At 37.0% G+C, this 27,934-nt stretch overlaps 4 protein-coding genes and 3 non-coding genes across 29 annotated transcripts in view; 3 read left to right on the forward strand and 4 right to left on the reverse strand.

Moving 5' to 3' along the window:
* On the forward strand, positions 1–3,405 carry LOC143183910 (short/branched chain specific acyl-CoA dehydrogenase, mitochondrial). Its single transcript, XM_076385713.1, has 9 exons — positions 1–629; positions 1,307–1,421; positions 1,518–1,618; positions 1,816–2,022; positions 2,171–2,341; positions 2,472–2,597; positions 2,683–2,865; positions 2,935–3,070; positions 3,159–3,405. The coding sequence occupies exons 1-9, from the start codon at positions 603–605 to the stop codon at positions 3,332–3,334; spliced, it is 1,242 nt and encodes a 413-aa protein (XP_076241828.1). The 5' UTR covers positions 1–602; the 3' UTR covers positions 3,335–3,405.
* LOC143183915 (protein FMC1 homolog) lies at positions 3,336–10,907 on the reverse strand. Of its 23 annotated transcripts, none has more exons than XM_076385734.1 (4): positions 5,921–6,085; positions 5,177–5,219; positions 5,041–5,098; positions 3,654–3,792 (listed from the first exon to the last, which is right to left on the reverse strand). In XM_076385734.1, the coding sequence occupies exons 1-3, from the start codon at positions 6,078–6,080 to the stop codon at positions 5,065–5,067; spliced, it is 237 nt and encodes a 78-aa protein (XP_076241849.1). In that variant the 5' UTR covers positions 6,081–6,085; the 3' UTR covers positions 3,654–3,792; positions 5,041–5,064. The 23 variants fall into 23 exon arrangements, 18 of the variants coding, with proteins under 18 accessions (XP_076241843.1, XP_076241840.1, XP_076241839.1 ...); XR_013002683.1 differs by having other exon boundaries at positions 3,745–3,792; positions 5,177–5,313; XM_076385737.1 differs by lacking the exon at positions 3,654–3,792 and adding an exon at positions 3,987–4,125.
* Trnaw-cca (transfer RNA tryptophan (anticodon CCA)) lies at positions 8,399–8,470 on the reverse strand. Its single transcript has one exon. It is a non-coding gene; the product is annotated as a tRNA-Trp (tRNA).
* On the reverse strand, positions 9,675–9,756 carry Trnal-aag (transfer RNA leucine (anticodon AAG)). Its single transcript has one exon. It is a non-coding gene; the product is annotated as a tRNA-Leu (tRNA).
* LOC143183912 (muscle-specific protein 20) overlaps positions 10,227–27,934 on the forward strand; it is an 18,601-nt gene continuing 893 nt past the window's right edge. Inside the window, exons 1-3 of the mRNA XM_076385714.1 lie at positions 10,227–10,364; positions 19,560–19,641; positions 26,532–26,661. Coding sequence (XP_076241829.1) covers positions 10,341–10,364; positions 19,560–19,641; positions 26,532–26,661 — 236 coding nt within the window. The 5' untranslated portion in view covers positions 10,227–10,340. The remainder of the gene's footprint in view (positions 10,365–19,559; positions 19,642–26,531; positions 26,662–27,934) is intronic.
* LOC143183913 (myophilin) lies at positions 12,625–16,683 on the reverse strand. The gene is made up of 4 exons (XM_076385715.1): positions 16,543–16,683; positions 13,792–13,991; positions 13,599–13,719; positions 12,625–13,505 (listed from the first exon to the last, which is right to left on the reverse strand). Exons 1-4 carry the CDS (start codon positions 16,546–16,548, stop codon positions 13,323–13,325), a joined length of 510 nt encoding a protein of 169 aa, XP_076241830.1. The 5' UTR covers positions 16,549–16,683; the 3' UTR covers positions 12,625–13,322.
* LOC143184220 (U4 spliceosomal RNA) lies at positions 19,047–19,187 on the forward strand. Its single transcript, XR_013002740.1, has one exon. It is a non-coding gene; the product is annotated as a U4 spliceosomal RNA (small nuclear RNA).

Genomic DNA, 27,934 nt, shown 5'->3' on the forward strand with positions numbered 1-27,934 from the left:
GCTATTGTACTATATACCTGCTTATTGTTCAAGAAGACTGTAGTCCCCTGACTATCGGTTCGTATCAGTTAAGAGAACATATCTTTTCCGCAAAATTTTTATCAAACCAAACGTCAGGAACAGCCCCTTGGCACACATGCCTCAATAAAAGACATTAAAAAGATATCCAATAACGGTCAAGCGTTAACTCTTCACGATTGTGTCTGTTAAGATAAATGAACCTTTCAATCTGTATACCCGTATTCCCACGCGAATGGAGTATACGTATGTGTGCATACTTTCTCGCAGAAAAATATTCTGCGATAAAAATTTGTATACGTGAATCAACGTCGTTGAAATGAATTCATCAGTCAACCAAAACTGCCTTTTCTTTTCTTATTACATAAGAACCTGTTGGACGTCGGTACTGAATCAAACGTGAACGGAGTTCCAAGCAGTATCGATGTTCACATTGCAATCCAGTCAGTATTAGTTTAGCCTGGGACCAGACAACAACGATTTCCGTTTTTCTTAAGTCGTTAAGTTCGAGCGCATCGTTATCAGTAATAAGTAGTCAAATATAAACTTCAAAATCAGTTTGTACCACGAACCGTAATTTAAACATGAATTTATTTACATCGCTTATACGAGTATGTACGCATGAAAAACTTCTTATTCTACTCACATAGCACCTAAGGAACGTCGTTCTAATAGATTTAATCGAAAAGCTTCCATAATGTATGGAAATCGAAAGAAAGCATTTTAAAGAGATTTTACTTGATTACGTGGCATGTGGATATCGCGATTTTGATAAAGTTTTGTTTATAAAACGTAAAGTTAATGTAAAATAAAATTACTAGTATAAATATATAAATATAGTATACTAGTATAAATCACTGTATAGTATGTACTGTATTTGCAACATGCAATGTACTAACATATTGTTATTATAATTTACTGTACGATTAATAGTAATATGATATTGTATATTGTAATATTGTATTATATTATAATATTATACTGTACTAAATATAAAATAGTGTAACACTATTTAGAAATATATAATCTATTGTGAAAAAATACAATACTGTTCGTGTAACTCTATAATTAATTATGATACAGTTGGGTTAATAACAATAGTAGTGCCCATTGTTTCGTCTATTGTACATTGTCCTACTTACGAAACCGATAGAAGCTTTTATCATTTTCATATATATTAATTTTATCACATATATATACTATATTTACGATGCGTCTATATTGTCGATCGTTATTCGCTTTATTAAATAATCGCGAAAAATAATTAGTATCGTTTCAAAAACTTCAGATACCGCGGCAGGTGTACATTAAGAGACATTTGGGGACGAGTACATTGCGATTGAATAGCATTCCAAGACCATTAACTCAATTTACGGAAGATGAACTTCTAATGAAAGACAGTGGTAATTAAATTTATGTTCTGGCCAAATAATTATTTCGAACATTGAAACTGTATGTATTATTTGTCTTAAACATCAGCGTTCAAAAATCTTTTTTAGTTAGTAGATTAGCAAAGGAAGAAATCAGCCCATTGGTACGAAAAATGGAAAAGGAAGGTAAAATAGACGAGGGGCTGGTACGAAAACTTTTCGAAAATGGTGTAAGTAAATAGCGCAATTGCTTGTATCTATTCTATTGCTGCAATCCAAATTTATTTTAATCTAGTATCTATATATTATCTTTGTTTTTTCCTTGATAATGTGATCTTAACAACAACCTGTAAAAACATGCAATTAACATACATGTTTGTGTAGATATGTACAAATTTTTATTCGTAATATAATTAATAATTGATAGTTAATGGGCGTCGAGATACCAGAGAAATACGGCGGTACTGGCAGCAATTTCATGTCAACGATACTGACCGTCGAAGAAGTGGCAAAAGTTGATGGTTCGGTCGCTGCCTTAGTCGATATTCATAATACACTTGTCAATTCATTGATCTCCAAAGTCGCCACGGAGGAGCAGAAAGCAAAATATTTGCCACGATTAGCTCAAGATTACGTAAGTAAAGAGTATAAGCACATACAATGTGATAAATCGTGTCATAAACAAATACACATTCATGATAAAATACATTCTGAACAAGTGCAGCAGTATGACTTTATTTTTTAAACTTTTTCCTCTTCTTTATCTTGCAATTTGTCTTCAGGCAGGTAGCTTTTGCCTTACTGAGCCCAATTCGGGATCGGATGCTTTTTCCTTGAAAACCGAGGCGAAAAAGGATGGATCTGATTACGTAATAAACGGCACGAAAATGTGGATTTCGAATTCCGATATCGCGGGATTATTTTTGGTCTTCGCGAATGCCAATCCTTCTGTTGTAAGTTCAAAGCTTATTTTTTTGTGATTTTAAACAGATAAAGTTATGGGAGTATAATTTACGAGGTTCAAGACCACAGAGGTCTCCAAACAAAATTATCGATACGCGTAACGACAAACTTTTCGAATAGGGGTACCGAGGCATTACAACGTTCTTCGTAGAACGGGATACGCCTGGATTAACGATTGCCAAACCCGAGGATAAATTAGGAATAAAAGCGTCAGGCACCTGTATGGTCCACTTCGAGAACGTCAGGGTAAACAAAATTATTTCGTGATTGTGAAAAATTTCGAGTCGACGACTAAACTAAAAATTCCTTCACGCATTTATTATGTATTTAGGTTCCTGAAAGTAACATCTTAGGTGAGTTTGGCCATGGATACAAATATGCTGCTGGGTTCTTGAACGAAGGCCGAATCGGTATAGGAGCACAAATGATTGGTATAGCGCAAGGGTCTTTAGACGCCACGATTCCCTACACATTGGAACGGAAACAGTTTGGAAAAGATATTTTTTCATTCCAAGTATGTGGAAAATTATTAAGAACTTCTCCTGATACAGAGCAAGCATAAAATGTAACAAACGTTTCTTAGTCAATGCAACACCAAATTGCTCAAGCGGTTACGGACCTTGAGTGCGCCAGATTATTGGTCTACAATGCAGCCAGATTAGTCGACGCTAAAAAGGATGTCATGAAAGAGGCTGCCATGGCAAAACTTGTTGCTTCTGGTAAGAATTTTCTCGCTTTTCATTTAGATAAGAATTATGAATCTTTACAAGATCTGTAATAACATAATTTACAAATTTTTTAACATAGAAACGGCTCTACGAGTTACTGCAAAATGTATTGATTTTATGGGTGGTGTAGGATACACAACTGACTTCCCACAAGAAAAATTCTTCAGAGATTGCAAGATTGGTACTATTTATGAGGGTACCAGTAATATGCAACTGTCAACCATAGCCAAGTGTATTCGCAAAGAATATTCATAAATTTTATCATTTTTATTGAGAACACTTTATTTTGTACTTGATTTAATACATTTTTTTCTACTTTTCATAAAGATTGTTTTTTAGTAAACTTGTCTCTAAACATATATATATTCCTATATTAATATTTCACGTTAAGATCACTTTGGATCATCGGGTAATTTAAATCCAACAAGATCTGCAGTTTCTTGAATGCTCCTTTCACCTCTACCAGTATAACGTACTTGTATTTCTTTACATATTCTTCGAGAACTCAAATAACAAAGGTAAGTTTCTGCCAAATTGTTCAACTCCTCTCGTGCTTTACATAAAGTTTCAGAGGTTTCTCTGTGAGCATGTGCTTGCTCTAAAATATATTGCACCATAATATTGTTCTGTACCTTCTGATTCGATGCGTTTTGTCGAATTTCTTGCACAAGAGAGCGAATCAATTTTATGTTAGGTTTCATCTTTGATACAACCTAAAACAAACAAGATAAATTGCTTGTTAAATTACTTATTGAAATAGTTTACTATATATTATTATTATTTATTTAAACTTTCTTATAGAGTAGATTTAGTAGTCTTTTAGTATAGCTCAATATGTATCATAGTTCAGTAAGTGTTAAAAATTTAATAAAAAACTAAAAACATAATTACAATTTTTAACATCTGTTTCTTCTATATGCTTAGAAGCCAAAATAGTAGGGTTCTTCCCTTTCGTTCCAGAAACTCTGGGGTGCTGAATTGATACTTTGTTCAAGAAAAAAGTGAATATTTAATTCACTAAATATTTCCTCATATGTAAAACTATTCTGCAAAGTAATTTCTGTGATATATGGTCGAATACGCATTATATACTCATAGGGATTAGATTCATACTGCATATCATAAATGATATTTTGAAAGCTAGTTGACAGAAAAATGCAATTCTTTAAATTTGTACTCCAATTTGCATAAAGAAAATTGTTAGTTAACATTATTGGACAATGCGGCATATAAACCAATGTCAAATTATCTTTAATGATTCGTTTCCCTTCCTCATTTGTTGTTATAACATTGAAACCAAATCGCTTTAGAAGTTTAATTTCTGAGTTAAAAAAAGCTGGATCATATATGTATACTTGAGAACCATAGAAGTTCTTTAAAGATAGAAGTAATGCTAACTGATATTTGGAAGTCCTAAATGAAGTAAAATGACCCAAACCATAACACAGTATTTCAGGTATACCATTTGCGTTCAAAGCATTCAATGAATCATTCAAGGAATGGAAAACATCATCAGCAAATGAAGAATTTTTTAATTCAACTTCTGCTTCGAGTAGTTTTCTGAAAATTGTTTTAAAATATCGAAAAATTAGAATGCATAATGATTTATGATGAATGAGTGAATGTCTGCATACACGCAAATAATGAATTCACGTGTATACATTTTAAAATACTAGCGATATCTTACCCAAAATGTATATCACAAAATTCTGTCTCATTGTCGGAATTATTGTCATTAGATTCAGGCGTATTTAAATTATTACATCTAATTCGAACATTAGCTGCGCGTTTCTTTCGATAAGTTACAAGTTGGAACTCGTCAATGCCTGGCATTTTGTTCCTATCTCATCTATTTTCGCGTGTATATAACTTTGGGAACCTTAAGTTACTTGTAAGTTACAAAACATTTGCTGTTACACGCAATCATTTCTTGTGGGTTATTTTTTAAAAATATCACGTACCTTCGATTCGTCTGTAGATACAACCTAATGTACACTAACCACACATTTCTCTCTTGAGCTAGAATACAGATTTAGTATAGTACGCTTGTATATATATTTATTTAGTCAAATAACATTCTTATGTGTGTATAGTTACATTTTCTGATTCATGAAACGTAAAGCTCTACTCCCACATGTACCTATTGTATGCACCAAATAGAAATAAATAGGCGTTTAAAGTGTTTCTTCGCGTAAGAATGCGACTTAAATTATCGAGTCCGATAGATAGCGTTGCTGTATCATAAATGACGACAGTTGACAATAAGTCGGTTAGATGTAGAAGCTACTTTTTTCTTAGTTCTTTTATTTTCAACGTTATCAAAAGCTTAACGTATATATTATGAATAATTTTGAAATTTTGAAAAAACTTTTGTACTTATCCGAATTTTGAAATATTGTATCATTGATGAAATGTAAAATGTCAATAAATTAATATAAGAAAACTAGAATATTAATCGAATAAGCCATATAAAAAACTGTTTTGACATAGTTACAAGAGATCGAATATGTTAGTAAATGGATTCTAAGTAGTTCAATTCAACTTAAACATATACTACAATATTTCACGATATACATACAACCTTTCGTTCCATCATCTAAATTTGAATCAAGGACTTATCAGTTGAGGCAATTTATTTAGATACTTCTTGTAACGCAACGAAGCAATAGAATAAATGAATTTTTAAACTGAAGAATTACTAAAGTTATATTTCTTTATGAGCTATATTTGCATACGTAATTGAATAATATAACAAGAACTTGCTTATATGTATGTATAGTATGCAAATTTAAAGAATTTTATTGAATTATAAACATAGTTAAACAAATATCATGCACTCACGTTTATCGTACACCGTATTTAGATATTTCAAGGCGAAGGAAGGAATTTCATTGTGAATATTACAATTGCCAAGACCGAGAACTCTTATAACGTGTTCAGTAACAAGCACGCGGTGCGTGCTCACATCCCGCATGCAAGCACTGTGGTATTCGAATAACATGTAGACCGAGGAAGTTTACCTTCTCCCTTCGTTGGAAAGAGTTTCGCGCGGGTTGTCTCACAAAGCCCCTCCTAACACCAGGAGATCATGTCACGAACGTTAGCGACATCTGGGCGGTCTGGCCATTGCGATATTCCGTCATACCTTGACTTTCGCCCGTGAGGAATTTTTTCAACAGGAACACATGCGACTAACAGTAATTTCATGACGCCACCGATAGAAGCGCTAGTGTACAAAACGCATACTTCCTCACATACGTGCACATGCAGCTATGTAATACACAAGCTTTGACTGCACGAAAGGCGAGTACCCCCACCTGCATGCACGTTAATTTTAGGGGAAAGCGTAATAAGGTTTGATCCATCCAGCGAATGAACAATGGAAAGATCGCCTTTGTATACTGTATACATGTGAGAGATATGTCAATGAAACGAGCGAGCTGCATAAAAGGTGTCACCCATATGCACGCGTAAAGGAAATACGCTATTAATTTGAATTTTGGGGAAAACGGTGTCACTGTCCGGTGATTACGCTGTAATATGTACAGGTGAGGTTAGAACGATGGGACAGTGCGTTATTTAGTACAATTTCGAGGCGGCAAGACGCCTGTTGCCATCAGGGATGGGTTCAGACTGGTAGTCCTACCGAAATTTCCGTCCATGCTGGAGTCAATGAACCAATAAGCAATGGAAAGAGGTCGTTGGGGGCCAATAAGGTACTGCTACGTCACAGAGGTGCTTAGGGCCCGCGCGGCTCTTCCTCGAAATTGTGTCTTTCCAATCCGCGGCTAACATGACTCAAATGTAGGTACCAGAAGTTCCGCTGAATATCCATCGATCGTTTATGCGCTCCTACTAACGAGTCGGTTAAATTGTTGATTATGTCCATTCTACCCGCTAAATACAGATTACTGGAGGCTGCGCGTAAATTAGCATACGTCTCCCAACGTATGGGAGATGAAAGATAAACCTCGATGACGAATAGCGATTCAGAGTATTTTAAGCAGTGATCATGCTGTGTCGTGTATGAATACCAAATGCATGAATCTATTGAACATTCTGTTAGAAGTCAGTAGATGATTATATGAACGTTCTATTACGTGCAATTGTCCCTTGTTATTATATAATAGAGATAAAAATAGTTTTAAAGATTGAAAATTAATTCTAATTTTAAAAAGCATTCTTAAAATCTAACTGTAATATGAAAAGGATATCGATATGAAATATTATAAAAGTCATTGATATGATAACGCTTTGAATAAATGACAAACGATTCTCTATTTCATCATGATTCATGAACTTTACATAAGAAACTAAATAGTTAAAGAAGTTCCTATTAAATTTTAGCTACGCTGTAATTTTTATATATTATTATATAATTTCTTAAATTATTTACGAAGGTAATCATATAGAGGTGTTCCAGGATTTAATGATTAGCAATCAGAATCATTTAGGCTCAATCAGTTGGTGCACTGTAGCAGGGAAGCATGACTAGACTTGAAGTCGAGCTGAAGAAACTGCAGATAAGTCTGAGGTCTACGTAGCCAACTTTGCTCGACGATACGAACAACAAATATGTGTGAATTGAAATTCATTTTAAAAGTAATACGACAACTTATAAAAACTCAACATTAAAAAAGAATATGGAACTATAACACTTTTGTAAAGAAACTCTTTCTTTGCATAGAAACTACTAAGTACATTTTAAAGTCGAATAATAAAACGTTTGAGAATTATCAAATCATACTACTTACAATAAATTATTATTTCTATAAAGTATCTAATGTATAAGATACTTCTTGGTTAAATTATATTTTTCTTGCCATGGAGATAATCCATAATTCAGAGAGAGGCAGGAGCGACGTGTGACACAAGGCGAGTCAGCAGATACTACGGTGACTTCCTCACCAAACATGTTATGCTGATCCAAGGAGGGGCTAAATGAGACAACCCGCGCGAATGTCGCTCAACTGTACGAGAGAGGAGAAAGGTGATTCATTCATGTTATCCTGATATTTCGCGTCTTCTGTGCGGGATGTGAGCACGCACCGCACTTCAGTGCAAAGAAAACGTAGACTTGAAATAATTCTATTTCCTCCTTTTGTAATGGACAACTTCTTCACATGACTCGTGTATTTTCTATGCGTTATGATCGTACATAGAACATGAAACTGAAGTAAAGTATAATACACATATTTTATAATTTCAAAGGAAAAAAATATTGGTATAAGTATATACTTGTCAAAAGATAATATGAATAAATTGAATCAAGAATAAATAATATTTAAAATTCATATTTACAAAAAGAAGTATAAAAATTGACCCCGACGTGATTTGAACACGCAACCTTCTGATCTGGAGTCAGACGCGCTACCGTTGCGCCACGGAGTCTACTTAGTTTTCGATTCTTAATAGCTAATTTTCTGTGAACAGATAAATGTAGCATACAAAGATATAAGAAATATTTGTCCATCATTATAACATTTTTGAATGGTCAAATAAATAAATAATGACAAATGACAAGTATTTAATGCATTTAAAAAATACAAATTTGTATTCCATATAAAAATTTACTTAGAGTAGTTTATAATTTTGTAATATTGTACTTTTTTGTATAAGTATACATATTGAAAAGATAATCGGTAAATGATATTGATATCTCATGTAGGGTGTGGTTCGTAGTGGCATCTTCAGAATGAAACACGGATCAGGTTAACATGTTGTCGAGAAGCATACTTCCACTGTGCTTTTTCAAGGGTGTATGGAAATTATTATTTTTCGATTTTGCTTACCCTTTATAGAGGAATGGATGTTTAATAATCGACCCTGTTAACTGAAATGGTCAAGAATGGCTAGCCCCCAATGATAACAATAGCAACAGGACTACATCCATTTGCAGGAGCATAGAATTTGATACACATAACCTTACAGATAGAGTATTCCTATGTTTCTCAAATCTTATAATTATTTGAATCCGTATTAATTCATAAAGATATTCTTAATTTAGACGTTAAATTCTAGCATGTACTTGCATAGAAATAATCAAATGGAATTTCAAATTAACATTGTTATAGTACTCTGTAAATATATATATACACTCCTCCTAAAAATTCTTTTTGTTCTTTATATTGTGATATCAAAAATATAATCTAATGTTACAGAAAAATAAAATTTGACAAAAATATATTTATTAATACCAAATATTAATTTTAATTTCTATCACTCGTAGCGTTGCAATATTCTTTTAAACTAAGTCGATAATATTGGAAGTGACAAGAAAATGGTAAGAGAATTCGCGAGTTCTCAGGAGTGAGCCCAGTGCTTCAGCTTTATCGGTCTGACTACCGAGTGTAGACAGCTGTAACAGATGTCGTTGTTTGAAATGCATTGCGAACCTCTCATTGCAGCATGCACTCCTAATAGGTGTGAACCACGGCGCCGCGTGCCGACGCAACCCATTGAACCTTCAAAGAAATCGCAACCACTGTCTTCTTCTCCTGACTGCGCGCTACCGCATCGTGAAGGTTGCACGGAACGCAGCCACGAACTATGCACTCGCCGTTAAATCGCTGCGAATAAGTGCAAAAAGTAAATGTGGCAGCGGAGGGATTCGAACCCTCGCCTCCGAAGAGACTGGTGCCTTAAACCAGCGCCTTAGACCGCTCGGCCACGCTACCGTTGAAATCTCAGTTTATTAAATAGATTATATGTATTTCCAGTATAAAGTCGCCTCGATATATCACACGTAGCTTTATACATAAAATGTATTTAAAAGTACGAAATAAAGATATTATAAAATATAGAATTATTCTTAAGAAAATTGACTTCAGAAATACTTCCATTCGATAAATTAAATTTATATTACTGAATGCTTGATTTGATTAAACAGTTGAAACTTTCACTTTTAATAAGACTACGGATACAAATATCCTCTCAGAAGCGCAACCACAGATTTTGCTACAAGAACTTCGAGCAACATTGTACAATATTTTTGGTTGGCGTTTGAATGACTTTTTAAGAACGTCTTCCAAAAGATATCGACGGAGGTGTTCGCGTGTGAACCAGGGTGGGTGGTGAGTAAGTGATCCATATATAGAAGCGCCCCCACATTCACTAACACGAGCACACACCTGTCACGCATATATACGCAGCACGAGTGCCGAAGCGCACACTTTTTGTGCTTGAGTGGCTTAAGCTCTGCCGGCTTGACGGGTTCTAACGTTTTGAGAATCGTGAAAGAATATCCGTGAACAAATCCATCATGCCTGGACGTCCGCTTTGGCAGGTAAGCCATGTTAGACAGACTGTCAGGTTCTTTACGCGTCCCCTACATGGCTAGTAGATTTTCGCGCCATAATAATATGGCGATATAACGAGATCACTTAAGCTAGGTTTACATTAAGCGATTTACAGTCGGACAATCGAGTTGATCAATCTAAAGTCGATAAGATTGTCCTTTCAACTTCGTTGAAATTGGTTTACACAACAACTTTGATAAACTTCAGGTTGAATAATTCGATTACCCGACCAAAAGTTGCCTAATGAATACAGCATTACCGTAGCATTACCGATTGGTATAATATAACCTTTAAATTACAACTTAATTCGGTGATAGAAATTTAGAAGGAAAATATATACTGATCTTGTGAAATAATACTCATGGATGATTGAGAGCGTCTATTGCAGTTGAAATCACTAACAGTAACATCTTTTGAAATTACAATTCATACAGCGTTGATATTTGATATCGAATAGTTCTATGGCGCTATGATTTTTATTTGTGGAAAAATTGTCTGTTTACTCACGTTGCAAATTCACTGTAGTAGTTTCACAAGAAGTGTCAACTTCGCAATTTTATGGCTCGATTATAGGAAATTCACGAGAACACTATCGAAGGGTTCCGAATTTCACACACACGCGTGATATCGTGGGAGGAGAAATTTCTTCCCCTTGACACACTGAAAAGCCATCTATTTTCAACACATCTGACTCAGCATACTTCGCATTATTTTTATGAGCTTTCATTAAAGTGTTTCTAATTCTGGGAAGGTTATAAACCATGAATCACTCGATGTTCTGTTAAAATTAAATTTGATTTACACGTGGGAACACTACCAATCGCTTTAAAGGTACGAAGGACGTTCCATTTGTCGTTTATACACGAACGGTTTTAACTTTAACGATTTCTAGAGAAATTTACGCACGATATTAGCAGTAGAACGATCTATCGCGTATCTTGTTCATGGTGAAGTTAGCTACAAGCTCGATCGTAGCATTATTGAAGACTGTTTCACATCTTATAATATTATAAGTTACCACCATATAAATACTTAATATTGCAAAATTTCAAAACATTAGTATGAGATATTTTCTTCATAATAAACGTTAACACTTTATTCAATTCAGAAAAACAATTTAATTTTCAAATGTTCAAACTTTTCACAAATTTCCATCACGAAGGAATTTCAAATAAATTTCTTTCTTTATTCAGGCTTCATGACTACATGTGTTTTAATTAACATAATTATTTATCTGTGTTTATATACTTACTTAGAGTTACTAATATCAATTTTGATTCTTGCTTTAATGCAACGAGACCAATATTAAGAGTGTACGAAGAATCTAGAAATAATTTAATTGCGCTGCATCGTGCCAAGATAAGCGAAGATTTGAAGAAATTTTATGAAACGACGAATGCATTGCGTTTCGCAAAAAAGAAACGAAGCTGAAAAATTTGTGTCGCGATGACGGAACGAGTCCCACGGCAAGGTTTATTTACTAACAAGTACCTCGGTATTTCCGTGGCTGATGCGCCGAAATTAACTCGCTCAATTCGAGGGCGTGCTTCGAGGCCTCTGCGAGCGAAATGGAAACTGAAACGAACTGGAACGAGCTCTTAAAGCTGTGCAGCCCTCGACAATTCGTCTAATCTTTCAAGATCAAGATTTTATAAATATAACTTACAAATATAATTTTATAAACTTATAATACTTACATGATATTATTAACTGTACTCCTTCTAACTCAAACAAATATAAGGAAATGGCTAAAAAGATCTTGTAGTGTCTTTCCAGCAGCATTTTTCTTTCAATTTAATTTTTTTACTATTTTTTAGTAAATAAAACATTATAAAATATATTTTGATTCGTAATTAAAAGTAGTATTAGGATGAAAATATCGTTTTCATATATTTTGCAAGTCACGTAACATAATGGACGATATCGTAATACCAGACTAGTTATTGCTACATTAGTTGCGGAAAGAAATGTGTATTAATGTCTTGGGAATTTGGCAAGGGTCTATCTGACGACAGAAGAATTCTCAAATTTCACGATATATTCTTCTCCCTTATTTTTCTGACATTGTATGAAAAATAAACTTCTCGGTACGTGTTCTAATCAGAGGCGCTCCAAAGGTAGTCTTATTCTCTCACAAGCGTGGGAGTTGTGTCACATGATGTACGATGGAGGAACGTTGTCTTGAGTAACTAGTACATGCATTTTGTTTCGATTATACAAAATGAATTACATCGACAATGAGACAGATAATAGAAAATAGCAGCGCTGCTTCTTTATTGAATACACTTGTCGTTTACATTAGCAAATTACGATAAGGCACTTAGAAATTTTAGAAAAAAAAAAAGATTACCAGTTTAAGATAATAGAACAGATTTATATTTTATACTACAGGTTGGTGTAACTGCGAGACCCTGCGCTATTGCACGTTTTTCTCCCTTTTAACGAGATGATAGGTAGTGACAAATGCATTGTTGGCACCTAACATCGTGTCACATATTCGCTTCAATAAGTTTGCATGAGAAGTGTCGACTGAGTAGTAAATCTTATTATTTATACGCTTAAAAAGTGTGTGCATTTATACACCATTACAGCGTGTATGTGTGTATATGTATGTCTTGTAGTATACGTGTATGTATTTGTATTTGTACGAATGTGTTGTAATATGTCACGTGTTGTATGTAAAGTGTATAACGTGTAGTGTACAAATAAAAAATTATAGTGTACAATGCAAAAAACACTTTCTACTTGGATCTCGCAATTACATGCGCAAAGAGCACAATAATTTCCTAATTTTCACATGCCTTGTCAAGCAGAATTTTTGTACAAACTGACGACAAAGGGAATCTCGAATTGGTCAGGTTCAGAGATCGATGGTAAGAATGGTGAAAGAATATGTATACCTATGTGTCGTCAGCAACACGTTAGCACGCGTTGCATGAAAGTGTTTACATGTGTCGAGTGTTACCGAAACCACCGTGGCCAGATTGACTGGCGCCTTTGTTGAAACCCATTTGCAGATTGAGATGGCCTTCGCTCGCTCGAAGTTGTTCTTCTGTGAACTGTCGTTTGTTCTCCTCCGCCATTTTCGGACCAAGACGTGGCCCAGTGTATTCGGGATGTTTTTGCGTCTAAGTAATCGAGAAAACGATGCAATAAGCACCAAAATCTCTTTCTGATTTCAATAGATCGGAATTTTGAAGTATCATTTTATAAGCACTTACAATTCTACCAAGGGCATACAAGCACAGCGTAACTTGAGGGATGTTGCGTCTCTCGAAGAGATCGGCCGTCTGGAAGATCTCTTCCTGTGGAACTCCGTATGCCTTGATAGCGGCTTGGAATCTATTTCAAAATAAACGTGTCAGTTCATTGTCGAAGCAAGTAAAATAATAGTATTGTCCTGACTGCACTTACCTCTGAACGTTCTCCATAAGCTGGAAGTTGGTTCCTCTTTCCTGAATCTTCTTCACCGACCCTGGCGCTATTTTGTTGATAAGCTTGCACAGGATTACTCCATCCTTAAGTATGTCTTCGTAGTTTCCAGGCGGAAGTTTCTCTCCTAAGACGGCCTCGATCCAGGCCATCACCTCGGTCTCCTGTTCCTTGTTACGAGCCTACAAATAAGGGAAGTGTTAAATATTTCAATTATCAACGAAAAACGTAAATATAGTACTTCTAGATCTAGCTAGGGACTATTCGATTATTTTAACGAATATTGGTCCATTGAAAAGTCTGAGATCAATTGAATATCGAATATCGACTTCTCAAGAACTCGCGGGATCGATCCAGCGAGGTGTTGCCCTCGAGCAATTTAAAAATGTCTGGCGGTTGAACGAAAATAGATCGCGACGGTGTTACGTTACCGGGGGCATAAAACGTCGAAAATAAAATACGTCGGCCGATTCGTTGGCTTTTATTAAAACTGGCAAGAAGCGGGAACCCGTTCGATAGTCGGCCACCTGTTTCCGTGCCGTGTGAATCCCGAAAGTTTCACTGATTTTTGGTAACGCCGCCCATCGGACGAAATTACGCTTGGCAGCTTGTCAATGATTTTCTGCTTCGATGCTTTCCTTTCAGACTGTCTACGAAAACGATTCCGATTCTCTAGGATTAGAAAAGTGTTTCTTCGATTTTGAATGTGTTCTACAGGATCTGTTGACCTGGTCTGGTCTCTTCTCTCTTTTGTGTTAAAGGAAGCTGTGCAGTTCTACAGAGTCCTAATCAGGATCATACTATTAATCTAAGTTTGTTAACCTGTTTTTGGATTAATTGTTAATTCACGATGCCAACTAACAGACCAATTTTCAAATGCCATTTGGCATTCCCTTATTCTTAACAGATTAGTATTTATAGCAGAAATCAGCCTCGACACTTCGCGAAATTTGAACCGTGTACGGTTCAGCGTTCGCGTTTCATCAGCTACATTGATAAAATCGATTTCCTCTTCGCTGTGAAAGGACGCTGGAATTTCTAACGATTAGATATTTCTATTCGATGAATTGCAGACGATCTACAGCTCCTTCGCAGAGATTTCCAGCTTATCTGCTAAGTGTCAGGCCGTTTGGGAGCAACGTGTTCCTCATCGAACACACTTACGTGGTATTTTAAGCTCCATTCTCAAGAGGAGCGGCGTTTTCGTCTGTTCAGATCAGTATCCGTCTTTTTCGAGGACATTTCGTGAACGTGACACGTGGTGCAACGATTCACTAAATTTAAAGTTACGGTGATACGATGCCTAGCATCTGTGCACTGAGGATGAACCTTCAGACGCAAAGTACGAGTAAATGACTCTCTGGGTGCCCTCTAATTTATCTTGCCCAATTAGCCATTTTTTCAACCACTGTTCCCGAGTTTCGACGTTTACACGATGTCGTTTCAATGATTTATTGTTAGCTATTCGCAACGTCGTTCATGGGATAATTTTGTACTAGGATCCAGATGTTCAGACAGTGTGGATTTGAAATACAGGGAATTGAATTCGATTTAAGTGAATTACTAGAATATGAGAGTTGCTTTTGAAACTTACATCTATCTTTTGAGATATAAAGTTCGGTTTTGAAATTAGAATTTATTTTTAAATATGAACTCACACCTACTTTATCTTCTTCGAATCCCCGATATTATAATTCTGACTTCTCATTTGAACTCACTTTTTTCAGTCATCTTTTTTCATCATTAATAGGAAAATTGAATAAAATAAAAATAAAAAATAAATCTCTATTATTTAACTCTTCAATGATAGCACATTTTTATCATAAGAAATACTGTGCAAGGGAAAATGAGAATTATATTATTAAAAAGTTTGTATTTTTTAAGTTAAATGGCTCATGCATATTTTATAATTATTGACAAATTATTTAAAACAAATTTTCCCACACAGAACCATAGCACGATTCATGCTATAATGCATTTAACATTCATGTAGAAAAACAAGAGTCTATATGGTACTTAGAGCTTGTCGTCGAAGGGTCAAAACTGTAATATTCTCCAAAGAAATATTTCCTTCCTTTTACAATTTCAGTGGCTTTAGAAAATCTATCCTAGCCCACAACCCTGTAATAGCCAACCTACTAATGTGTGTCCAGACAACTTTTTAAACCACTGTTTTCGCTCGAAAACACCACGACCACAGGTGTTACGTAAGGATATTTATCTTAGGGTATAAATACTTCACTCTGCGCGTGGCAAGGAAGGAGGCACACATCAAAGTCTATCGGCAATACAAACCGCCGTTTCAGAATTGTGCCGCGGTTCCCGCTGCGTCAATGACGCCGAAACGCCGCGCATTCGCGAACCTAAAAACGGACGGTTACGAATCCACCGCGATTTCTTCGCGTTTTCAACGTTACCCTTATCGTTCTCCTTCGACCTGCAACTTTGTTCGCCCCCCTGGGCGTCAAGATTAATCCAATATTTTGGGAATACCGCCAGAACGAAATAGCCCAAGGTCTACCGTAATTAGGATGCTACGAATAACCGCGGCTTTCGGCATCGCAACAGAAAATTATTAACGCGACAGCTGGTCGTGTACTCGCTTTGTCAGGCTATTAAGCATTTACCACCATGTTACACGTGGTGTTTAGCGCGCAATTGATAAACTATCCCTTCGTTAAACGTAGACCGAGGAGTCGACGTCACGATGGTTGCTGATCGTTGAAGACGTACCGGCATGTTTCCTTCTCTCCCCTTAAGACGATCGCTGTCGAACACTCGGGGCCCGCTTTTCCGACGGATAAGCGACTTTTGAACGATGACGCTGACCAGAGACTAAGTCGGACGCCGTGCGTCGCGACGCTATATGCCGGTCTCCCCTCCGCCGTATCCTTTACGCCGACATTCAGAAACGAGTGTTTTTTGGCCTGTTGCCCATTGGGTATTCCCACACCCCCGCCCCGGTGGACAGATCTTGACACTGCAGCCCCAGTTACTGGATAGAATGAGAGGACGATTTGTAACGTATTTAGCAACTGATTGATTGTCATGTTTTGATTTCTGGTCCTTTCCTGTAAAAGCGATGACAGTCTTCTGCAAGATTTTGTAGAGTTTGATATCGTCGTTGGGTCGCTGAAATCTTTTCCTAGTTTTGATAGTAGTTGTAGTAGATAGGAGAATCCGTCTAGGAATACAGATATCGTAAAAAATTTAGTAGATAATATACACAGTGAGTATTGAGAGGACTCATGAAGAACTATTATTATGTAAAACTATAAATTGACAGATATTTTGAGAAGATTCTTGAATGGAGCTATAATAGTAACAACTAATAGTAGACAGTTATTGCTTAAGTAATTGCAAAAGTTGTTACTTCTTACTGTTTCTCACAAGCGAATTGATGTTAGCTTTATTAAAGATTTGAAACGCCTACGAATGTAATTTCACTCATCTTAGTGAAGTACAAACTGTAGTGGTGCAAGTTTCACCGTGAACGTTCTGTGAAGCTTCCAGATGTAGTTCAAAGACCCTTTCGTTACACATCATAACTGGTTCACAACCATGGGTCACGCATACGAGCCTAAGCTGCTTATTTTTGCGTCTAGCTAGCCTCTTCGTCTTCTTCTTGACCCTTCCACGCGCCATCTTCCCTTTGAAGTCAGACAATTCTCCGAGCATATAGTGTTACATTTAAACATGAACTAAAAAATCTTCTTAATTATCTTTTAAAAATTTAAGTAGATGTATGTATTCCTTTTAAACAGATTATTAGTACCATTGTTGATCTCAGAGATCCATAGAATAAATAATTAACATGTTCACTACCACCATGACGTATCGATTCTGATATAGATACAATATCTTTTGACACTACTTACGTACTTACCTACTGCAAATGTGAAAGTATATTCATTTTATAATCATATGAACAAATCAAATCTGTTCTTTACATACATATAAGTAGTAGAATTCTAGAATACATATAAGTAGTAGATTTTTCGTAATCTACTATGCTAGCATACATGTTAACTAAAATTCAAAATTAAACAAGAAGTTGAAGGCGTAAGAATTTTCCGTAGGAGTTCGATGTTCCATTAGACTCCAAGCCATTTTTGGCCTACAAAAATAGTAAACGGATGCTCGACAGACTATTTAGAGGGCGTGTATCACCGATTATAACTACTTGTCGTTATTGTTGATGCTGACGACGCGATGTGTTGGGAATTCCGTCGAAGTGGAAAAGTTCGAACAAGTGGGTGTGTTTTGCAAGAAAAGGAGAAGACTAATCTATCCCGTGGAAAGACGCCAGATGAAAACGCCGATAAGCGAGCTGCCGTAATTTCTGGACTTTGGCCACTTCGAAGGGTGAGGCCACCGCCGAGTTTAGATTCCTTCAATCGACGCCGTTTCCAAGTTTATCGTAATGCAACGTCTTCGGTCTGGAACGATTCTTCTTTTCGTCTTTCACTCGTTGAGCTCAAGTTACTTAAGGAAAACTGAAGTGATGTTGTCATAGAAATTGCTTCCTTTATGAAGACGACTTTGATGAGCTGAAAGCAAAAAGTTCAGGAGATATGATTTTGGACACCTAAGGGAAAGAATAGAGCAAGATTCCATTGTAAGGCGTCGTTGCAAGCGTACTTAAGGAATCACCTCCTTTTCTCCTGTTCTCCTGACACGATACATTTTCAGCAAATACTTAACCGATCTTCACTTACGCTCAATTGCAAATAATGTTTATGTTTCGTATCTGATGAAAGGAAATGTTTTTCTTATACATGGAAATAGGATACTGGAAACTTATATTGAAAATCTGTTGGAGTACTGTTTCAAGTTGTTAATGAAAAAATTGATTTGTTATTTGAATAGTTCTTCATGTTGACCGAAAATTCAGTTATGGCAAAAATTTACGAGTTTATAATGAAGATATAATAGATCAAGGTAACCTATCTTTAACGAGATTTAAATAATTACAGTTTTAATTCCACTGGTAGGATTTTTAGTTAAAAAATTATTTTTTCTATTAGGTTACCAATTATTAAGTTCTTTTATTATGTTTTCGCAACGTTCTCGTACCTTGTTAGATGTGAATATATATTTTTATTTCATGTGATACTTGTGCTTACTTTCTTCTTAATTTGTCGACCTGCCGCTAGGTGGACACGAGGGAAACAAGTTTCTCGCAGCTCAAATTCTTTTCTGGTGTTATTAGTAGGTCTGAGAAACTGCGTATCGTTAGCTTTGCGCAGTGGCGATATCGTAACCAATGAGGTTCTACCGAGGTGCGATTATTGCTAGTTGAAAACTTTTACCAATACCCCGCCATGACGATGTGAAATACCATCGGCTACGGCAATTTTTGAAAGTTTCTGCGGAAACTGATTATTTGAATCGAACATAAAATATCGTTGCCTTTTGTAGTTCAACATAAAAAAAAGTTGATATAAAATATTGAACTCGCCCCTCATTTTTATTTTATAATAAGCAAATCGAAGTGCAGAGAACTTCAAAATATATAATGTCTTCTTTACCCTCCATGCGTGTATGATATTAAAATGGACACCTTTTCTACACCATTTTCAAAATAAAATGATTCCATGATTGAGAATCAAAGATTCCAATGGGGAGGTCTGATGAAATTACGAAACTTAAAGAACTGCAATTATTTGCAAAATCTTCAAGATTTAACCTCTCATTGATTATAATAAAGAATCAAAATTAAAACTATGTTTCTCCTATTCTAATTACAGGTTGCTGGTAAACGAGAGGCAAGCCAGGAAGCTGAGGCTCAGCATTGGATCGAGACAGTGGTCGGGGAAAGATTTCCACCAGGTGAGATTAAGAAAAATACAATATTTGAAGAATCACCTCCCTTCTTTTTTACACCCATATACCTCATGTGATAATGTAACTGGAATTTTTCACAACATTGAATCTGTGCACCCTTAGTATATTTATTCGACAGAATCACATGATCTCATGGAAGGATCTGACCATATACTTGATTGAACTTTGTCGATGACACCACTCCCTTGATATATGCGCCTATCATGCATGAATTCCTGTTCTTCGGAGGTGGTGCGGTTCGAAAAGCGTGTCAATATCACCACCCCCGTTCAAGAACCGCGCGAAACTATCTAAAACCCTATAATTGCCGGATAGGAATGTCAGGCCGCGTGACGTCGTAAAGGTTAAACTTGTTCGGGCAGGTCAGTTATTTAGCCGTCTTACGTCTGGAGTGGTCTGTACATTGAACTCAGAAATGTATAGGAACTATTTCATGTCATGAGTACACGTGCACTTGATCAGATGTTTCTGGATTGAAAAGATAATAAGCAAAAATCGTTGATATTTATAAATAAAAGTATTGTTAATGTCTTAGCCATAAGTAAAATTTATAGATTTTCATTGTTATTTCTTTTGGGATAAAATCGTAGACACCTGAATGGAGGTTAGATTCTGGTGGAAAGAGGGTTGTCGACCGCAATTCCTAGGGGTAGTTGTACCCTTCCCGTTTTACATGTTCTCCTAGTAAAACGCGCGCTTTGTTACGTCACTCGAGCCACCCTATTGAACTGGAAGTAGGCAACAACCCCTACGTTTAACGTGCACCCCTGGTTTGAGAAATACGCCAGGCGTCGACGCAATCGTCATATTGGGGATTGCATGTCTTACTTCGCGCAAGGGTCAATCCTATAATTCTATGGTTACAGTACCTGTATAAAGAAATATATTTATACAATTACATTTTTCTAAGCATAATTTATTTTACCACAAGTTGTAATATAAACGATATGAAAGAAATATTTGTTTTCTTAAATAAAAATTGATACTGTACAAGAACTGCAAGAACCCCTATTGGAATCGGTGTAACGTTCATGTTGATTGCTGTTACCCTGGTAACATGGAGGGCGAGACGGAGGTGGTCAAGTAATGCCAGTGTTTTCGTCGTACAGACTTCCAATTCTGTCATTATCAGTCATTTACTTTAGCTTTTCACAGAACTTCCTAACTATATAGGAATTTCTTTAATCGTAATGAAGCTTCCTTGACCAAGCGTAAGTCTGATTTTTATTGATTTAGAAATTAGAACTCATTTATCATAAACATGTTGCTTCATGTAACCAGAATGAAATTAGTTAAATAGTCCAGAGTGTTGTGGTAAAATGTTTCACAAGATATATATGTGAAATTTTTCGAAGATCATTCTACTTGTAGTCTTGTACTGTTTTAATTTGGTTTGTTCATTTTTAATGAAGATCAATATGAAATTATTTTCAGAATACAACATTTTCTTGGTTGTCTTTTGTATGAAATTATTACAATTAGCGTTCTCTTAAAATTCAATGTGTCAATAATTTCACTTTTAACTTTTAATAATTGTATAAAAGTGTAGATTGCTGCAAGAGTGTCGCGCGGTAAGAGTGCTGCCTAACATATTACGCGGAAGCTCTACGCAGTGATGCGAGCCGGGTATTCGAAGCTTTTGATGTTATTGACTCGCTTAAAATTGAACTTGGACTACCGTCATTCAATTGCTACCGTGGTCAGTCATTTCTTTTTCTTTCTCGATCCCGACATCACTGACCCTAACGACATAACGTGATTGGAATGTTACATATTTCAGAATCCTCGAATGTTTCGACTGTGATGTTAGCCTGTTCCTGGAAGCTCGTGAGGCATGCTGGGCACGACCCTCGTGTGACAGTCTGCATTCTTTAGAATATTTTTTGAGAAAGACTGAAGAAGCACTCCTATCGCATTTGATCGTTTAAATTTCTTAAAAAATATTGGATATTGAATTCAAGATAAGCGAATGCATAAGGCATAAATCATAAGATACCTCTCAAGATTGATCAATATATCGAATAAAATAAAAATTATATGAATACAAATTACTATTGAAAAATTAAATTTGTAAGATATTCTAAAGTTAAGAGTAAAATCTCTGTCTTATAAATAATTATAATTAGACGTAAAGAGTTATATTTGTACTCGTAATTACTAGTTCGCTGTTAATTATGCAACAAGGGAAAGCTTCCTAGCCGAGTGTCGTTAAACGACGTTTAACAATCGCTAGCCTGCCGACGACGTGTATTGATTTAGCGTCATCTGTTCATCATGTTACGTCGTAAGGACGCCAATGTATCAGGGCCGCATACAAGACCTTAGATAGTCAAGTCACAACATCGTACCGTGTCATTTCTTCTCCCCTCCTTCTCGTCCACCCTTCGACTTCCTCCTCATGCATAGGGTGGATCGGACACTGAGATCTTCTCACAGTAATCAAACGTCTCTTCTCGTTCATTACGCCTTCTGTCCTCTTCTACAAATCATTCCCTTGTGTATCGTACTCATTCGACACAATCCCAACTGATAAGATTTATTGTGCCCTGAAGTGTAAGGTTGCACGAATCGTCTCGGAATTGTTGAAAACATAGCTTAAAGCTTGACAGGGGAAACGTTAAGGGCCTCGAGGAAGGGAAATGTCAGTCATCTGTTCGTCACGGTGGCACAAGTAGCTTGCTCGCACCAGGATACCAGCAGACGTTTGAGGGATTTATAGCTTCCCCGCCACGTCGACGTCACGTCCATAAACCTATTTTGTAGCATTCCAGACAAAAGTCCGCTTATAAATCAAATAACCCTTTCCATCCCCGTTTCGATAGATGTTCGAAAGGTCCACGTGAGCTGTCGATATGTCGAACAGCTCGTCACGTAACGTTGCGTGACGTCACGAGAGCTCGTAGCTACTAGGGTAGCAACGACGACGGGTAGTAGATGAATTTATGACCGTCTCACCCATAGGGGGCTGTTGCTCGTGTGTTCGTGCGCCCCTTCCAACGGATATGTCGAGAAAATAAGAACGCAGCTTCCTTTGAAATAAGTCTTGTCTCCGTAGACAAAATGCTCCGCGAGAGGATGTCGACGGATGACAGTTGTCCGTCAAAGGGTCGTCAATGACGTCATTCTGAGACAAGCTTACCAGGATTGCAGCCTCGGGGTAGATTTACGACCAGATGCAACAGGTGGTTGCCACTGGCTGTTTTATTGAAGGGTGTACACAGAGGGGCGTGTTCTATTTTTATCAGTAAAGTATGACTGTGTATGTACCTATTTTTGGCTGGATATTAGTATGAAGAAGAGAGAATTTCTGCTATGCAGGCATAAGTAAAAGTACTACAGGACGAAGATTCGTATTAATAATTATTTACTGTGGCACTATGGGGGGAAGAATTAGAAGATGGTGCAACGTGGAAATATCGGAAAAGCGGATTCTGCGTACAAGGAAACACTTTCCCGCGGGACCTGTTGCACACCGTTGGTCGTAAATTCAGCTCGTGGATGTTGTCCTGGTGAAAACTGTGCGTTTGACGTCTTTATGACATGAAAGTGACGTTAAATCGATACCAAGCTGGGCAAGCGCGCTCTTTGAAGTTAGAAGCGTCTCCCGCTTCCTGCAGATTCTCACTGCGACGATGTGCTCATTAAAACTGTCCACTATTTCACTTATTCTACCTATCCAGCTTCGTGTACTTCAACAGCCATTAAAAAAATTGAAATTAATTACACGTTGGATTCTGTATTGCAACAATATCAATCCCACTGAATTATGTTCCTTAATGCACAATTATCAGATAATCACCAATTGATATCCCCTGCTCAGATACGTCGCATTAAACCTGTAGCAATTAAAGTATAAACATATACGCGACATATGCGAGTGAACAAGGTGTGCCCGCGACGGTTTATCGGTTTTACGTCAAATTGTTGAGACATGACGATCATGACGTGTCAACGTACCAGGATAGTATTAGGCGTAGAAACAATCCCGATTCACCAATACATATCGTCGTAACTCCAATATTTTTTCGACGGATATCGACACGAACGAAGATAGCAATAAGACACGCAACGTCTGAAAAATATCAGGCCAGCATCACGTGACTCCGTCTGGCAATGCACGAAAGAAACGAGGGAAGAATCGCCAGGGGATGCGGGTCAGGTCTCAAAGGCGTTCTATCGATTTTCTGTCATCTTCTCGCGTTTACGACATCTCATCGCGTTTCGACGCTACCAGGAATGTATCAGCATGTCACGCTTGTTTACCGCGTCTGCCTACGTCCGATCCAGAAGCTGGATGCTGCTGTCGTGCCCGGCTGTTGCCTGGATATCGTGGAAAAGCGAGAGCTTAGCCAGACGTGTTTGACTCGTGTTGTCGAACCGAACACGTTATGTTTGAAAAGTGACGTCTCTCTCTCTGCGAAGGATTTTCATTTAAATTATTTCAACTGTAACTATTCGGTGAACTATTATCTGTATGCTTGCGAAACGATTAGTTTAGTTGAGAACAGAGAATCTAATAGAATTAGAATAAGTCTTTTTTTAATTTTTTATTATTAAAGAGAGTGGATTTTCCTGATTGTCCTTCTATCGTGTATGTGGAGTGTACGTACTTGCGTTCTAGGCAGGTATCTGCGTTCGTACTGTACTTGGCGGCTTTCTGGCTTTCTATTTCAAGTTGATGGCTATTTGTGACTTAAACTTTACTAGTTAAAAATGGATTCACGGTTAATTGAACGGAGGTTGGCAGAGTAACTGAAACGGATCAGCTGTCGAAGGCTCGTCAATTGAAAATTCAAGCACACGACCAGTTTTGTACTAGGCAAACAGATTTTGGGGTAAGCATTAGGTGCCGCCCCCTTCACTGTGAAACCACGTGACACGTCGTCCTTGCAGGATCAGGATAGTAGTCTTTTGTAACAGCTGTGTGAGCTGTTTCGTCCAAAATTCTTTCAAAACAAATGTGTAGCGCAGCGATTGATTTGTGAAATATTGTGACTTACAGAATTTATTATTTAGAACTGAATATGCTCCACATTGGATCCTCCATTCGTATTTTCAATGTGTATACTGTTTGTATGTATGTAGTTTGCATATGGATAGGGGCCACAGCTGGAAAGCTACTTTACAAGCTGTATATTTTCTTAACTTTCTTAGCCGTGGTTTTCATTCTCATAAACGCTGCGTATCTCTGTTATTAGTATTGTATTACTATAAGAAATACATTATAATTTTTAGTAATAAAGTATGTGTTAATAAGTTTTATGCAATAATACAGTGTATTATAAAACAAAAAAGTTGAACCAATTTAAGGAATTTTTTATGTGAGTAATGAAGTTACTTATGTTACTTCACATGTTGTAACATTTGTAATAAATAATATCAGTTACGTACAAATAGTAGATAATTACTTTCTCAAAATTATATAATTAGTATTCTCACGAGAAGATTTCCATATTTTATCGTCAAGTACTTATCAATACCTACATATTACTTACTGGTTAATGCATATAAAATTTCGTGTTCTTCAACAGCACATCAAATACGTGTAATTTCTTTAAAATACTGGTCTTCTCTAAAATAGCTGATCGATAAAGCTCTATCTGATTATAATAAATAATGAAATATACGGACATTTACATGAACTTCTATAAACGCTAAACTTATATTTTCAGCAACTTTTGCAACCCTTTTTCCAAACTTAACTTCATAAAAAAATTTACTCAACTATTCTTGACTATTCTTAATCTAAAATACTAAGGACCTAATAACCCTATTCTAAATTTTACTATGTAATAAATATTTTATTAACTGATTCATGAAAATTATTAAATGCATAAAATTACTTTAACGCATAGGTCCACCTGTTACATACACTAAAATAACGATACTTTATATGCATCACTATACAATCATAATTTGAAGTTACATGAACCAGAGCTCCACACAGAGGAGCTCCAACCGTGTCGACTGCAGCGCTTTCTTTCGCGCACCACTTGCATGCACAATTTACGAATCCAGTCACCAGGTAGCGTGCCGTGTCGATAGGTTCGATATATCGAAACGTCAACCAAACAGGGGGGGGGGGGGGGGGCAAAGTTGGCATAACGATACAAGGCTTGACACCGTTGTCAGCTAACCAGCTCCTGCCGGAAGCTGCGCTCCTGGCAGTTCGAGATGCAGTATGTCTTTCGAATGGCGACGAGAGCGCGTCGCGGCGAGAGCCACGACAACGGGAAGACAATGATGGCGCTGATTGAGACCGTCAGCGGAGAGCAAAAAAAAAACGGTGAACGGAAGACGGAGGCGGTCTTTCCTGATCCTTCTGTCGAACGGCAAAAAATGCCATGCCCCCTTGGCGCGCCTCTTGGCATAATGGGGTTCCATGAACGGGTGCTGGTGCACGCAGCCTCTGTTATTATTTCGCGGGCAATCTCGTCCGTTTGGCGGAATAGACAGTCGTGTGGGAGGGAGGAGGGTGAAAAAAGAGAAACGAGTCTGTCGTTTCGTTCGTTTTGAGGGCCGATAATCGCGCGCTTGGAATGAAAATCGATGACTGACATGAACTGCGCATGTCGCGTTCCCTCTGCAATATTTAAAACTCACGCTTCGTTGCCGCGGGGAGAGGAGAGGTTTGTTTTTTCTGTTATCCTGGTGCCAATGTGGTTCCCGGCATTCTTTCCATTGTTCGATCACTTTTCGCTCTTCCGTACTGACCACTGAAGGTTTCTTTTTTTTTTTGGTAGTAGAGCCACTTGATTGCTGGGTTTAATAGTAGAAAGAAAGTTAACGTAGGATTGGGATTTCTTGAATATTAATGTTTTGAAAATTGTAATTAAATATGTTTGGTACAGCATGTGTAAATACGTGTGTTCCAGGCGTGAGTTATGAAGATGCTTTGAGGGATGGTGTGTTGCTTTGTAAGCTCATGAACAAACTGCAACCTGGTCTCGTCACAAAGATCAACACCTCTGGTGGTGATTACAAGATGATGGACAATCTTAATCAGTACGTATGACAAGAATTAATGGAGTGTTTAACGTTACAAAGATAATTGTATGTTGCTACAATTACTAATTCTTTGTTTATCAAATTCAATCAGAAAAAGTTGAACTGAAAAATTCATAACACATTAATGATCACAAAACTTTATAATAAAAAAAGTTGTGCACAGATAACTATTAAAAATGATTTACTTTTGCAACTGACTAATTTCATTTATTAAACTATTTACATAACGTGCATGCAACTCACATCATCTGTACCATGTGAGCATAAAATGGACAGCCGTAATCGTGCAGTTAAGCTTCCTTCGATCTTATGCTTTCCTGCTGTACAGTCGACTTTACGCAATCGACAGTGTTTTGCTTCGAAACGACTCTCGACTACAATCTATCGACGTCGAGAGCACTCGGTCAAGCGACTCTAGGTCAGAATCGAGAAATCAAACGATGTCTGATTATTGACCTCGAATCGCTTCGAGACCGTTTCCGTACAGTTGCCGCGAAAATTCAGCGCGCCACCTTCCTCGTATCACCTGAGATCCTGATAAATAAGTATCAACAAAGTCTGAGGTCGGGACCGTCGCAGTGAACTTCGGGTGGATACAATGGAGTGGCGATCCAAGGATTTGTAAATGAACTTGGACAAGAATACTTAAACATACTCCATATACGATTCACTACCTAATTATTTCTAACGAATATAACACGAACTAATTTCAAAAGACACGAAAAAAAAATGCTTAAACTGGAGCAATATTTGTATCTTCAGACTTATCTTAATGACAGAATGAGGAAGAGAAAGCGCAGCAGATTGCTAAGCACAGATTCAGTAATTGACTAATGGAACAAGAATTAACGTTCTTGAATTCAATACCTAACCAACATCATTTCTACATAAGTTCTCCTCTCAGTAATTATAAATTAATCATAGTATACGATATTAATAATTATAATATGCAGATCGAGAAGAACTGCGCTATGACGAATTTCGAACGCGTAACATTTACTTACAATTAGTTAAACTGAAAAGATGTTTAAAGTGCCACGATAAGACGACTGATGGACAGTGCTGCGTACACGACGTTTCGTGTATCTGACCGCGGTGTCGCGTGCGCATGTCGCCAATTGGCGCGTTTTCAATGTACGAGCGCTTTCCTGAGTAGTGGGGCAAACGATGCGCAGCGCGGCCACTCCGCGTTACTCCCTTTTCATGCGGGAAGTAGAATTCTAAAGGAGGTTGTTCAATGCATGATACGCATGCTTTCGTTCGTTCCTGT

This window comes from Calliopsis andreniformis, chromosome 9 (assembly GCF_051401765.1).
Source record: "Calliopsis andreniformis isolate RMS-2024a chromosome 9, iyCalAndr_principal, whole genome shotgun sequence".
NCBI classification, from domain to species: Eukaryota; Metazoa; Arthropoda; class Insecta; order Hymenoptera; family Andrenidae; genus Calliopsis; species Calliopsis andreniformis.